Source organism: Microtus ochrogaster, unplaced genomic scaffold, assembly GCF_000317375.1.
Source record: "Microtus ochrogaster isolate Prairie Vole_2 unplaced genomic scaffold, MicOch1.0 UNK8, whole genome shotgun sequence".
Taxonomy (NCBI): Eukaryota; Metazoa; Chordata; class Mammalia; order Rodentia; family Cricetidae; genus Microtus; species Microtus ochrogaster.
In genome coordinates, this window is record NW_004949106.1 from 8393046 (window position 1) to 8406992 (window position 13947).

The window sequence follows — 13947 nt, forward strand, 5'->3', positions numbered from 1 at the left end:
GCAGTTTGCACTACAGGAAGAGGTTTAAAATTAGAATCCAGTTCTTCAGAGACACTAGCCACATGCCAAGGCGAAGGGTACTCATCCTGGTACCGCAAAACCAGAGAATCCTACAGTCTTCTGGAAGTTCTGTTAGGCAAGGCCATTGCTTGGGATGCTGAGTTTGAATGTGTTAGGGAATGTCTAGAAGTCCAGAATAGAAACAAGCACACATGGGTTTCAGGCACACACGACTCAGGGCTGGGCTGTGTATGGCCTGTATTGATGCAAGGAACAAGTGGCCTCCCCTCCCACGAGGATGGAAAGGTTGTCCCGCCCCCATGAGGATGGGAAGGTGCCCCTCAGGAGGATGGGAGGATTGTCTCCCCCACGAAGATGGGAAGGCGGCCTCTCCCACAAGGATGGGAACATTGTCTCCTCCCATGAGGATGGGAAGGTGCCCCCCAGGAGGATGGAAAGGTTGTCCCCTCCCACGAGGATGGGAAGATGGCTCCTCCCACGAGGATGGGCAGGCTGCTGTCACTAAGAATGGAGCCCAAGTCCTGGCTCTGGCTCTGGTCCCACAACAGGCTCTGCTAGCCTCAGAATCTCCTATTCTGAATGAGGGTGGTGCTGTGTACCATGAATGATTAGCTCAGCACAGGGAACACTAACCAGGGGTGAGCTTCTGTTTCTGCAGGTGCTCCACTTACCAGATACGCTGGGGGTGATTGCTTCAGGCGTGGTCCCAGGAACAGCTGCAAATGGCAGGTCCTGGCCACCACAGCAGGGTTACTAGGACAGCAAGGTCACACTGTCCACAGCTCTGACTTTTCGGGTGTGCTGTCTTTTGGAGCGTACTATTACTCTGCTTACGGCTTTATAAATAACAGCAAGCCAGTCAGGGTCCACACAGAACCCGGCTAACTGTTCCTGCAGGCTAAGGGAACAGGACAAGTCGGTAGAGCCGTGATTACCAGCCTGGGCTTTGACACTTCATGTTTCCAGGGCTCCCCAGAAGGGTTATAGAACTCTCAAATCAGGTTTACTTTGAATTCACTTTAATGTCTTTAAGTGGTGTATGGCACTTTTAGGATAGGAAGAAAAAAGTGACAAAGTCCACAAACTCGTGAAGGTGTCAGCTCAGAAGGCTGGAAATTCCTGCATTGCTGGATCAACGCTCGCAGTAAACATTGTGTATCAAAGGCATGGTGAGTTTGGGGTCATTCATCACAGAGCAGAGGATTTACACTCGTTTGGTCACGTGTTTTTCATTTAGGAAATATTTAAAAATGGTATTTACTTTTTATTTCAACACGTCCACTGGGCATCTCCAAAAACGGCAGGGCTTTTCAGAGAAATGGGTCAGAACTGTAAACACAAGATACAAGGTTCTGGCTCCCTACCGTGGGTTACAAATCCACACGCTCTACATTCAAAGGTGGGGCTCAGCCTGGCCCCCACTTGGCTTCTGCAATTTACTCGAGCGCAATAAATCCGTCCGATTTTAAAGGTCACTTAAAACGAGTCATGGTGATTGACAGGTACGGTACCGTTCAAGTGCAAAAATAACCACCTGCTTAGCGCTTCCCATCACTGTGAGCTGTGTCACCTAGGCGCAGAATGGTTAGATATCGAGGCAGGCAGAGCCATCACGGGGAAGCGGTCACTTAGGGTCAGAGGTTAAGGCGACCTTCCGTTTCTGACCTTTCTCTCATGTTCATCCTCAATGCCCTTAGCTCAGCCACAGCCACAACCCCCTTCCATCGGCCTCCCAGACAGCCTCTCCTTTCCTTGCGAGCCTGATGTCTGGCGGTGAAGGGTATTGCTGTCACCCAAACCTAAAAGCTCCAGTGTATGACTATGGTTTGGGGGAGAAGAACAAACTTTAGATTTGTTTCTGAAGTCATGAGATAAGTCTTTCTGGTTCCCACAATTCCCCTTCCTGGCTTCCTGTTTCGTACTTCACAAAACAGACCTAATCCATGATTTTTTGAACACAATGTCCTTCCCCCAGGCACTTAAATCTTATCCTTCCCTTTGTAGATAGTAAGTTTTAACTTAAGGGATCCTTAGGAGCCCAGTGAGGAAGCCAAGTCGCTGTGAGACAGCGACAGGCTGTCACAGTAGCAGCTGCACTGGAAAACCCACGTCCATCAAGTCTTGGGACAATGATTTGGACGGATTCTTTGCCATATTCTCTCAGTTTTGCTCATTTTCCCAGTCCACTGAGACAAAGGCCTTTTAAAGCTTGACTCTGTGCAGTCGTAACAGCTCTGCTGCTCAGAGACCTCCCTTCCCTACACACCATATGCATATAAAAATATATTTGCTAGAGATGTGCAAAGTTCAGCGAAACTTTGAACTTTTCTAAACAACAACAACAACAACAACAGAAAAAAAGCGTATGTTCTACTGACTTCCATCCGGTTCCCTTTTAAATAGGTCTTCTAATTTTTAAAACGCTTTTCTTCAAGACAAGTAAATTCATAGATGCACTCTTCATCTCTCTCTGCACCGAGACCCCAGTATTTAGAATAAATAATCAGAAGAGAGAGTTGATGTCACGGGTCACCTGGAGACCTGTTCGTTCTCCTCACTTGGTGTGAGTTCTGCTTCCCACCCTCAGACCCTGGCAGAGGCGTTAGCTCAGACCTAACCCACCCGAGCAGGAAGTCCTCACCCACCACTGCTCTGAGTCTCTACAGGACTGTAGCTCGTGTGTGCGTGGTTCCACAGTAATGAGTTTAGCTACTTAGAAGCATGTGCGGCGCGGTGCTCCCCTCGGGGAGGCATGTCCAGGGTGAGGGTCTCGCCCTCTGAGTCCTGACTGAGGTGTCTGGTGCCATGCAGGGTGGATGATGATCAGGGGCCCTTCAGTGTTCTCCTGCCGTGGGCTGAGCCTGCTGCTCCCCACTTTCCTCTACACGGGGGGCAGCGCTGGGGTGAACGGAGCTGGGCTGCGGTTGAGATGCTGCTGTGTCAGGGAATGGCTGGTTTCTGGGTGGGTCAGAGCGAGTCTCACGGGGGACGTGCTGGGCTCCACCAGTTGCGGAAATTTCCCGATTCTCACTGGTCCCCTGGAAGGAAAAAGCAGAGGTGCCATAGTGGACGAGAAAGAATACATCCAACCCATTATACACATTTTCAAGTAAGAAACAATAAATGTACAGCCATCTCTCGTAAAGCCCCACTTCCGGAACCAAGGCAGGAATGAAGGGTCAGGATAGACATCTTACCTTTCATTTCCTTTCCTAGGTACAACTGCCAGAGCCGCATGAAAAACACAAACACTGTAAGCAGACATGCCTATGGCTAAAGGGACGTCATTTGCTCTCGTCACCACCAGGCAAACAACTTACATTCATAAAGATTTACTGAGTACCCAGCTCTGGGGCAAGTCATGAGGCCAGGGCCACAGGATGCCCGAATGCCAGTCACCGTCTAGCGGTGAGCAACGGAGGGCCCTCAGCCTCAAGACAGCGGGCAAAGAATGCCATGATGTGGAACCCTGACGTACATGCGGGATGTGCAAATAAACACAGAAAACTAAGGAAGACAGAGCAGGCGTGTGAAGACGCTCTGTGAGGCCAACGGGGAGGGAACTGAGCCACACACGCAAGTATGGTCACGTAAGATGGCACCAGCGAGGGGCCAAGTCAGGGGACATGGCTTTTAGACATCGGCACGGGCCACTTCCATTTCCTATGGTTGAATTAAAATGTTTCCTTTCATTTCATTTATGAAGGAAATATAATTTCTTCATGACAACGCTATGCCATAGCTGTTAGTTCTTATCCATTTTAACTCTTATTTTAATGAACATTAATCGAATTTCATGGCGGGGGGAATGCAAGCTTTCGTGCTGCAAAGGCGCTGGGCGTCTGTGAAAATGAAGGTGAGTTCACCAGTACTGAAGCATCGCCTCCCGGGAGCAGGGCACCCGTTCCCTGTCTCATCTTCCCACTCTGAAGTCTGGAACCTCCGGGTGTCCCTCCGTCTCTCACACCCAGACTGGGCTCCACAAATGAGTTAGGAGGAGTTTGCACACAGTGTCATGTTTGTGGCTCCCAGCAAAGTGTCAGTTTCGGTAAAACTGGGCAATGACTTTACAGTCAGTTTATAAAGCCAAGATTAATTAAGGTGGTTGACAAATTTGCCTTTTTTTGTATGATGGTGTGTGTGTGTGTTTGTTTTTTAAGTTGGTACATGGGTACCTGCACGTGACTGCAGGCGTCCGTGGAGGTCATAAGATTCTTTGGAGCTGTGAGCCACCTGTCAGGGACGCTGGGAACCAAGGGCAGGTCATTTGCAAGAGCAGTGGCCTTGGCCCAGCCATCTCTCTAGTCAACTGCAGTATGTGAGATTTTTTTAAAAAAAAAAAAAAATTACTGTCTGTCTTCCCTCTTATTTTTTTTTCTTTCTGGGTTATTTTTTAAAGATCACATTACCTGTTCGTTTGCTTTAAAGTATGTGCAGGTGTGCGGTGGAGTGGCTACAGATGTCTGGGGACGACTTATGGGGGCTGGTTTGCTCCTCCCTCTAGGCAGGTTCCTGGGATCATCAGGCGTGGGGACAAGTGCTTTCACCCACGGAGCCATCCCGTTTGCCCTCCTCCTCTGGGTCCTTTAAGCTACTGTAAACATAGAGCTGACTGTTGCTTATCAAGAAAAGATTAAATATACCATGGGGGAGGGGGAGGTAGAGCTACCGCCCTGACCAAACTATCCACAGAGCCTTGTTCTCTCTCCAGAGTCAGGAAGTAGCTTTGTTCATATAACTGATGATTTTATCAGAACCATATGACTTTTCTCGGGAGAGACTGCTCTTTAGGGACAAAAAGACTCTGCTTTTTACCTCTAGTGAGGCTTCTCAAAACCACACTTCACTTAGTCGGGTAGCAGACAGAGCCATACCAGACAGATTTAGGGGGTTAATTTAGCAGCTGGTACTCGTAATGATGCCCCTGGAAGTCTGAAATTATAATATATAAGCTCTTCCAAACGTAAGAGCTGTATATTCTGGTTACAACTTGTGTTTCCTACTGTTGGAACATAAGATAAGTATGCAAGGCTGGAATAGATTTACATTCTTTTTTAGAATCACCAATTCATTTGGGAAGCCTCTCTGAGCTCCATAAAGAAAGTTCTCTTTCTGGTGGGACCTGGTGAGCTTCTGTGACAGTCACCCCAGACGACTAGAACCCTCTGTCTGCGTGTCTGTTTTCCACCAGGCTTTCTGTGCGTTCTGAGGACTAAGGAGGAAGCTACAGTGTACAAGGCCAGCAGAGGCTACCTGTAAAGGCTGGATCTCCGACGCCCGGCTGTCTCTTGTCAGTTGGATCATCTCCTTAACCTGGTAGAGGGCATACACAAAGGTCACCCAGGGAGAGGAGCTGACCCCCCAGGCTGGTTTGTTTACATCCTCCTGTTCTTCCTGGTGCTTGGTTTTCTTGGGCGGAAGTCTGGGCTCAAGGCGAGGTATGACATCTTCGGTCTGTTGCTGTACCAGGTCGATGGTTGCTATGGGAACGGGACTAGAGGGAACAGGAATCCTTTCTGCCAACATTGTCTTGTCTAGAGAGAAAAGTAAATGTTAAGATTATTTTCCGCCTTTTCTACATGTTTATAACAAAGAAAATGATCCTGGTGTTTTGCTCGTGGCCCGAGGCTGAGAACAACCCCCACCAGCCTTGCTCCTGAGAAGGTCAGCGAGACTCAAACGCTCCTCTGAGGTTCTATAACGAGCCTTGTTTTCTCTTTCCAGAAGGAGAACAGCCCCGAGGCCAGGGCTGTGGGAAGGATGGAGGCCCCAAGACGACCAGCTCTGTGCTGGGCTACGGTGCGATCAAGAACATGTACATTCTATTGTGACCTTATCGTCAAAAGCTCTGCGTGACACGTTGTCATCTCCGTCTGATGTCACCTTCCTCCCTTAATTTAATTTAATTTGATTTTTTAAAATCAGGCCTAGAGAGATGGTTCAGATGTTAAAGGCTAGGCTCACAATTAAATGTCCAAATAATTGATTTTTTTTAAATGTATATATTTTTGTGCGTGGTATTTGTAGGCACAGGAGTGCCGTGGAACACGTGTGAAGGCCGGAGAGGCCCACTTGAAGGAGTCAGGTTCTCTGCTTCCACTCTGTGGGTCTCTGGGCTTGAACTCGGGTTTCCAGGCTTGGCAGCAGGTTCCTTTACCAGCCCCTCCTTCCTTTCTGTATGATGATTTCAAGAAAGGCCATGCCTTTCAGGAGAAGCATCAACAGACATATTTTTAATGAAGGTAAAGATATCAAGATTAGTAAGAGCACCCCTAACCCTAGCAGTAAATTACCATACAGCCTTGTATGTATTTGCCTTAAATTTTAACGCTCGTAAGAATTCGGGGGAGGGTTAAAACTCACAATTCCATGGCACCTTGTGGTGTTACATAAAACAAAACCCAGAAGCCGGGCGGTGGTGGCGCACGCCTTTAATCCCAGCACTTGGGAGGCAGAAGCTGGCGGATCTCTGTGAGTTCGAGGCCAACCTGGTCTACAAGAGCTAGCTAGTTTCACGACAGGCTCCAAAGTTACAGAGAAACCCTGTCTCGAAAAAAGAAGAAGAAGGAGGAAGAGGAGGAAGAGGAGGAGGAGGAAGAGGAGGAGGAGGAAGAGGAAGAGAAAGAGAAAGAAGGAGAAGGAGAAGGAGAAGGAGAAGAAGAAGAAGAAGAAGAAGAAGAAGAAGAAGAAGAAGAAGAAGAAGAAGAAGAAGAAGAAGAAGAAGAAGAAGAAGAAGAAGAAGGCTGGAGAGATGGCTCAGCAGTTAAGAGCACTGACTGCTCTTCTAGAGTACCCGGGTTCGATTCCCAATACCCATATGGCAGCAGTTACAGTTACAGTTATGTCTGTAACTCCAGGATATAGCACCCAGATATACGTACAGACTGAAACACCAATAAAATAAATAATAATAATTACAAAAAAAAAAAACCCAGAAAACCCAGCTCAGTGGCCAGTCTCCTCATTACAGAAGCCCATGAGGAAGGCGCTGAGAACAGGTCTCCTGATCCTGCTTGGTCACAGTACAGCCAGGGTTCTCAGAAACACCAAGAAAAAATGGAGCCAAGGCTAGCTCACACACACCTATAGTCCCAGCACCAAGAGACTGAGGCACGATTGCCGACTCAAGGCCAGTCTGTATTACCTAGAGAAGGCCAGTTTCAAACCCTTACCCCTCCACCCTTGCGCCCAAGAACAAAAGGAAAGAGGCCATGCTCACCTTCTTCCTCGTCTGGCACTGCCAGCCACTGGATCAGGGCAAAGAGCAGCAGGATCACCAGGCAGGCCATGCCAATCCCCCGGAAGGTTGCAGCAGCCCCTTGAAAACAAGCAGAGCAGGCCTGGTGATCCCAGGAAACGCGACAACCTTTACCGGCCTAACATTTGGGGGCAGAAGAAGCCTAGCTTCACTGAATGGAGGAGTCAGTGGCCCGTTAGCTCCCTGCAATGGGAGAGCACAGGGTGGCCTCAGGAAGGCCTCTCTCTGAGTAACTCCCATCTCTGCAGGGTACTCAGTGGGGTGCTGTTTTTGTACTTAGCAACCTGTTAACAAACAGCACCGCCATTCACGTAAATAGAGCTGTAAATTCGCACAGCCCTGGGAGCCTTACACAGAAGACTGAGCACTCCAACCTGGACCAGAGTACTCTGGCTCTTGTCAGCTGACCGATAGGGATGCGGCAGACCGGCGGTGACGTCGTCTGTGTGCACCAGGGACGACTTAAGTGACCACTGAATACTTAAAGGTTTTTGGGTCACGATGATGGGTTCTATTTCTTCTGTGTCACGAGCAGCAGATGCCCGGTACCTGACAACTAAAAAGCCACTTGTGCTTCTTCCTTCGTTTGGCTCTTCTGAGGCTGCTGTAGCGTTCCACTAAAGCCGTCTGCTGGAAGAGTGTGTTATGAGCTGGCTTTAACCACCTTCCCAACCTAAGCATGGGCTTTACAATTATGACGACCGTGCGGTATGAAAACAGAGGCTAGGAATATTGAAGCTGATCTCCGGCATGGCTGGAAAAAAATAATAATAAAAACCTACTTTCCTGAAAGGAACAAAAGAAAAAACGATTCTTACCGAAGTAGTTGACTAACACGCCTCCGATCATAGCACCGCATCCTCTCCCCAGCCCCAGGTGAAGGCCTTGCAGGATGCCCTGTGCAGACGTCCTCAGCTCGGGGGGCACGGCAGCACTGAGGTACGAGATGCACGCCGCCCAGATGGCCGCATGTGTGACCCCTGCAGAAGAGGAGGAGTGGGTGTGAGCGTCTGCTCAGCATCCCTGCCATCACACTTGTTTTTGCAATGGGAATGACTTCATAAACAAGGGACCTATTATAATATATGGATACACTATGCATATCTAAACACATATACATGCTTTATAATAAAACATGCATAACCCATGTATCATTTAAGCCATGTCAATATAGTATTTTTATGCTTTGAGAATTTCATACAAGTGCTGTAGGAATTCCTACCGCCAATAGCCTTTAAGTCACCCGCCCACTTGGGCGTGGCCTCTTATTCTATTTATGCTGATGTAAAGTGCGCATCCGCTCTCTTTTCTGGCTGCGGGATTCGGTTGCTGTTCTCTGTTCCAGCAGAGAATATTGATCTGTGAGTCTACTCCTAAATAAATAACCCTCTATTGTACTCAATTCTGAGTGAGTGTGGGATTTCTTTTAAGCGTCCTTCTTCATTCAAGCATGCAATGCATGTTTGATGATCATTTTACCTGTTTTTAAACATATGGTTCAGTAGCATTAGGTGTTCAGTAGCATCACAGTGTGGTATGTACATCACCGTTACCATCTCTTTAACTATTTTAAACAGCGCACCCGCTACCCCTCAGGCCATTCCCTAGCAAGCACCATTCTTCTCATCCCTGCAGATGTGAAGACTCTGGGTCTCTTGAGTAGGGTCAGAACAGTATTTATGTGTCTGGCGCGTCTCACTTAGCATAACGTCACTGAGGTCTGCCCACGTTGTAGCTTGTGTTTGGTGGTTCACCACGCACCACACACAACCTCGGCTGCATGGAGAGAGAAATCATGCCAGGAGAAGCTGGAAACCTCCTCTTTCCCTTTTCGGGTCCCAGGAGGCACTCCACAGGCTGCTGGGGAGAAAACGCCAATACGCAGCTGTGAACCCTGTAATCTACAGTTCCAGTCTTCCAAGGAAGATGGGCCCACTTCCTTGGGACTACTATGAGGGTTACCAACTGCTCTTGGTTTGGATCTGGGGCCTGATGCACGGGGAAGCTGGTGCTATTCACATGGTCCAAAAGAACATGGTTGGGAAGATTCTAGATCCTAGGGGCAGTTGCACACGATTGTTAAGCTAAACTGTCACAGTGTCAAGCTGCCTCAATCAATATTACGCTTATACCCGAAGAGAAATGCTACTATCGCCGTTAACAGAGAAACCTCTTTCCAATGAATGGCGGTGAAGGCAGACTATGACAGGTCAACGCGCTGAGAATAAGTGATGGACGGTAAGCCCTAAACATGACGTGCATGCCACCGCTGCTAAGCCTCAGGGAGCACTGCAGAAGAGAGGGAGGGAGGATGCAGAGCCAAATGGCAGGGCGCAGGACAGCAGGATGGTGCCTTCTGGAGCTGGTGCAGCTGTGGCGATTGATCGTGAGCTCACAGCTTGTAGGGTTTAGCCAGCCCCTTTAGGGGGGGTGTGCCTGGGGCGGTTGTTTACGGATAAAAGGAGCTCGGAGGCTGCAGCACTCTCTTGCTTTCCTACCTCCTGTGCTGCGCGGGAACTTCGGTTCTGTAAGTTTTATTTAATCATTAAAATTGTATATATTCTTTAATATTTGCCTGCATTTATTCGCGCCGGTACATTTGGCGCCTGACACGTGGGGCCTTGAGGATTCCCGCCCCAGATCGGAGCCCCCTCACAGTCGGGAATACACAAGGAAGGCTCAGGGGCCCTCCTGCCCACACCTGAGAGCTTGCTACTGATACGAGCCAGGCAGAGGGAACCCTTGCTGCAATTAGGCACACACTGATGACCCCTCCCAACCCCGACGGCACACAGATGGGCCCTGACTAAATTCAGGGTGCCACCAACCCAAAGTCATGAGCCTGGGCAAAGGGACTGACAGAGATGAGGTTTGGGGCAGGGGCTGACAGGATGAAAATGAGAAGGCACAGGGTAGAGAGAGCAAAATCAGAATACATCACACACATAGGAAACTGTCCAAAACAAAAATGAATATGAAAAGAATCTGTCCTTTTAAAGGCCGAATACTAGTCCATTGCAATCGACCACATATTGTTCCTCTGTCGATAGCCTCCCTCTGAGCTGCTTCCACCTCTTGGTTATTATGAATAATATTGTTTAAATATTGATATTTAAGTGTCTTCAAGTAGATTCGTGTACACTCGTATTTACACAGCAAGAAGTGGATTCTCCAGTTCAGAGGGTGCTTGTTGATTTTAACATTTAGAAGACCAGTGGTTTCCCATATCCTCCTCTCTCCTGCCCCCCCAGAAATCTCAAGTTCACCAGCCTCTCTGCCTTCTAACCAGAACTTGTTAAAAAACATTTTTCTTCGAGTCCTAAACAGCACCCCACTGTGCTGACTTGCATCCCTGGCCATCACTGTGGAACACCTTTGGGTGTTGATTGGCCATTTACGGATCTTTGGAGAAATGTTGAGTCCTCTGCTTGGCCCTGTTGGGACACACACCATTCCTAGGCTCAGAAGAAAGAGCACAGGAGGGTTTTCTGTGGTCATGCTGTGGTCATACTCGGAAAAGGAAACCCAGCAGGGCTGCACTGTTTCCAATAAGTTAGCCATATCTCAGAAACAAATCTGTATTTACAGGAATACAAATACACCCACCGCCAAAACGGCAAATCTTAATTCACGGTGTGTGGTGTGCAATAAAAGATCACGTGGGCTGGCCATGCTTAAGGAGGCCCAGAAAGGGATAAACTCTATTTTCATGTTAGTTTGCATGTTTCATCATTAACTTAGAAACATTAAAATCATTTTCCTGTTTCTCATACATGCTTCGTTCATCATTTCAGGGAAGTAGATTTGGGGGTTGGTTGTTTGTTTGGTTGTTGTTTTGCTTTGTTTTTGGTGAATAGGTTAAATCCAGCCTTCGCACGCACAAGGGAAGCATTATCCCTGAGCTGCATCCTTGAACCCATCTAGATTAATTTTTAACTAGAAATATTGACTGACTAGTTATTGATAGTATACACACTTAATTCCCACAGATGCTTAAAAAAATTATTTGCTTGCTCCAGTTAAACAACTGCAACGCTGTAGATATTATCAGTCTCTGCAGAATTAAATAATACCTAGCCAGAGTCTTAGGCATGAATGTTGACACAGCGGTATACAGTGGGAGTAATTTCCTTTATGCTATTAAAGATGGTGTTGGCTTCTTTTTCAGATGCCAATATTATTTTTTATGGGTATCACTAGAATAAAATTCAGAAGTATATTGACAAAGAAAACTAATTAGATTCAATAGTAGAATGAAAATTGATTCATCTTTAAGAAGTGTTTCCCAATGATCCAAAACCGTATCAAATGGTTATAGGTTAACTTTATTGATGACTACGTCTAGGCCATCTGTTGCAGGGCTTAGGAGTAGAGACAGATAATAGGCCTGGACCGCAACATTAGATTACATTTTTGGTTATGATTTTAGATCATATATGAGTCTTGAATGATCCTATATAGGAGGGCTTGGTTACACAGGAAAATATTTGGCTAATAACCAGCCCACTTCTCTTTCACTGACTCCAGCTCACATCTTTCCCTCTTCTCTTCCCTCTCTTTCTCCGCTCGCCCCACATCCCATCCCTTCCTCCTTCAAACGTGTGCTTTCTGAAATTCTGGTTTACAAGAAAACGAAGGCGTTTCCCAGCATATAATTCCAGACAGATGCTTAAATCACTTGTAGAATTTGTTGGCGGGTATTAACTAACAGGCGCTCCTAATCGCTGAGCCTTTTCTCCACGAGGGTTACAGAGTTTTAAATACCTAGAGGTTATATAACTGTGTCGTTAGATGAAACAAACATAAAGAGATGTTTCTTCCCAAGAAATGGCAGTGACCAGGGAGCCAGACGGCCTCTGCTGGAACACAGTGCTCTCCCTTCCTTGGCTATCTGTCATGGAAATGTTCTGATGTCCTTTGACGGTAATTATCTCCAGACCTACAGTAGATGTTCGATAAGAATGCTGTGTGACGGTGAATGACAACCAAAGACCAGGCAGGCACACATCCGAGTCTAGTGTCCCGATCCTCCTAGCTTGACTGGGTTGGTTGGGATTAGCTTTGAGGCCTCATGGGATGGACATTTTCATACTATTTCCATTGCACCGACCTGGACGTAAGAATCCTCTTAGCAGCACGGTTACGGCAACTTTCTCTACAGGGAATTATACTGTTTTACGGAGCCTTCCAGTTATTCCTCCAAACCACAGGGAATATCTTTTTTCCCCAAATTTTCCAAAAACAAAGCTAGACACATAGAGATTAGCCTTGTTCAAGGCCAGAGGGACAACAGTGCAACGGAAGGAATTTGAATCTAAGGCATCTGAGTGTGTAAATGCGGCATGCCACGGCTTCACTCCAAGGCATCTGAGTGTGTAAATGCGACATGACACAGCTTCACCCCAAGGCATCTGAGTGTGTAAATGCTAAACAGCACAACTTCACTCCAAGGCATCTGAGTGTGTAAATTTTGCATGGTATGACTTCACTCCAAGGCACCTAAGTGTGTAAAGGCTCCATGACATGGCCTCTCAGTAACTCGAGGACTGGCAGAAGTTAATCTCCTTTGGGAGGTTTTGCTGATGAGACCAAACACGATCACAGATGCCCCTTGTTAAGAAACGAGCATTATTGCCTTGGTCCCTCCCTAAGGAGCTGACATAACACGCATGCTCCAAAGTTTCCTTACGTCCAGGGAATTCTCGTAATATTGTAAAACTTCTCATTCAAAGTAGTTCTCTCCTGGTCCACAATAGGGCTCGGCTGCAATAAACAGAATGTAGAAGAAGGGGCCAGGACCCCTTCCTAAGCAGACATTCGTGCAATGCTGCTTGACTTGGGGAAATCAAGTCGTGATGGCCGGGAGGAGTAAGAAGAGACAGAAACCTGGGAAGCATCACTGTTCTGTTTTCCCTGCCTCTGCCATCCGTGCACACTCGCTGAACAAGACACAACCACTTCCTTAGCCCCTCCTCCGAAGATCGGCATGGCCGATCTTTCCCAGGAGGAGCCAAAGCATGGGTTCCACTTCGTCCAGCACGGCTTTCAGCTGTGGGCGCCGAAGAGCTTCTGAGAGCTCAATCTGGTGAATCTCAGTAGAATGCTCTCTCTCCCTGGGCAAGCAACAGACGGTACCTGCAACGGTTAAGTTACCAGCTGGCATAACAAACAAGCCTCAGACTCCATGCTTGCTCACTCCGAATCCGAAGGGCAGGAGACCGGAGGGTCAGCAGCTCTGCCTCACACCGGCATTCACAAACCCAGCTGCAGGCCACCCCCTTCAGTGCCCCATCGCCCCAGCTTCCAGCATCCGAGAAAATGGGGGTGAGTGCATGTGGGAAGTCTTGTGGACTGGGTGGAGAGGTAGTATTTCGTTTTGTCCTGGCCAGACATAACTAACTGTGAGGCATACTGGAAAAGCCATAGGCCTTTGAGGAGAAGAAAACAGAAGGTGACCAGCAAGCCTGCCAGAGTTAGAGCTACCACCATCAACAGACGTTCCGAAAAAGAATAAGAAGACAATGACAATAACAACAGGATGATGATGGTAAAGGAGGAGGAGGAAGCCGGGCAATGGTGATGCATGCCTTTAATCCCAGCACTCGGGAGGCAGAGGCAGGCGGATCTCTGTGAGTTCGAGACCAGCCTGGTCTACAGAGCTAGTTCCA

At 47.8% G+C, this 13947-nt stretch overlaps 1 protein-coding gene across 3 annotated transcripts in view; it reads right to left on the reverse strand.

Annotated features, from left to right (window-relative positions):
• Window positions 1-1028: 1028 nt before the first annotated feature.
• The window catches only part of Mfsd6 (major facilitator superfamily domain containing 6), a 63190-nt gene continuing 50271 nt past the window's right edge, over window positions 1029-13947 (reverse strand). For 2 of the 3 annotated variants that reach the window (XM_013353480.2, XM_005366373.3), the window contains 4 exons: window positions 8098-8259; window positions 7241-7339; window positions 5275-5555; window positions 1029-3059 (listed from right to left, as the gene is read on the reverse strand). In XM_013353480.2, coding sequence (XP_013208934.1) covers window positions 2856-3059; window positions 5275-5555; window positions 7241-7339; window positions 8098-8259 — 746 coding nt within the window. In that variant the 3' untranslated portion in view covers window positions 1029-2855. Of the gene's footprint in view, window positions 3060-3218; window positions 3244-5274; window positions 5556-7240; window positions 7340-8097; window positions 8260-13947 lie in introns of all 3 variants that reach the window. The other variant, XM_013353482.2, reaches the window with a different exon arrangement.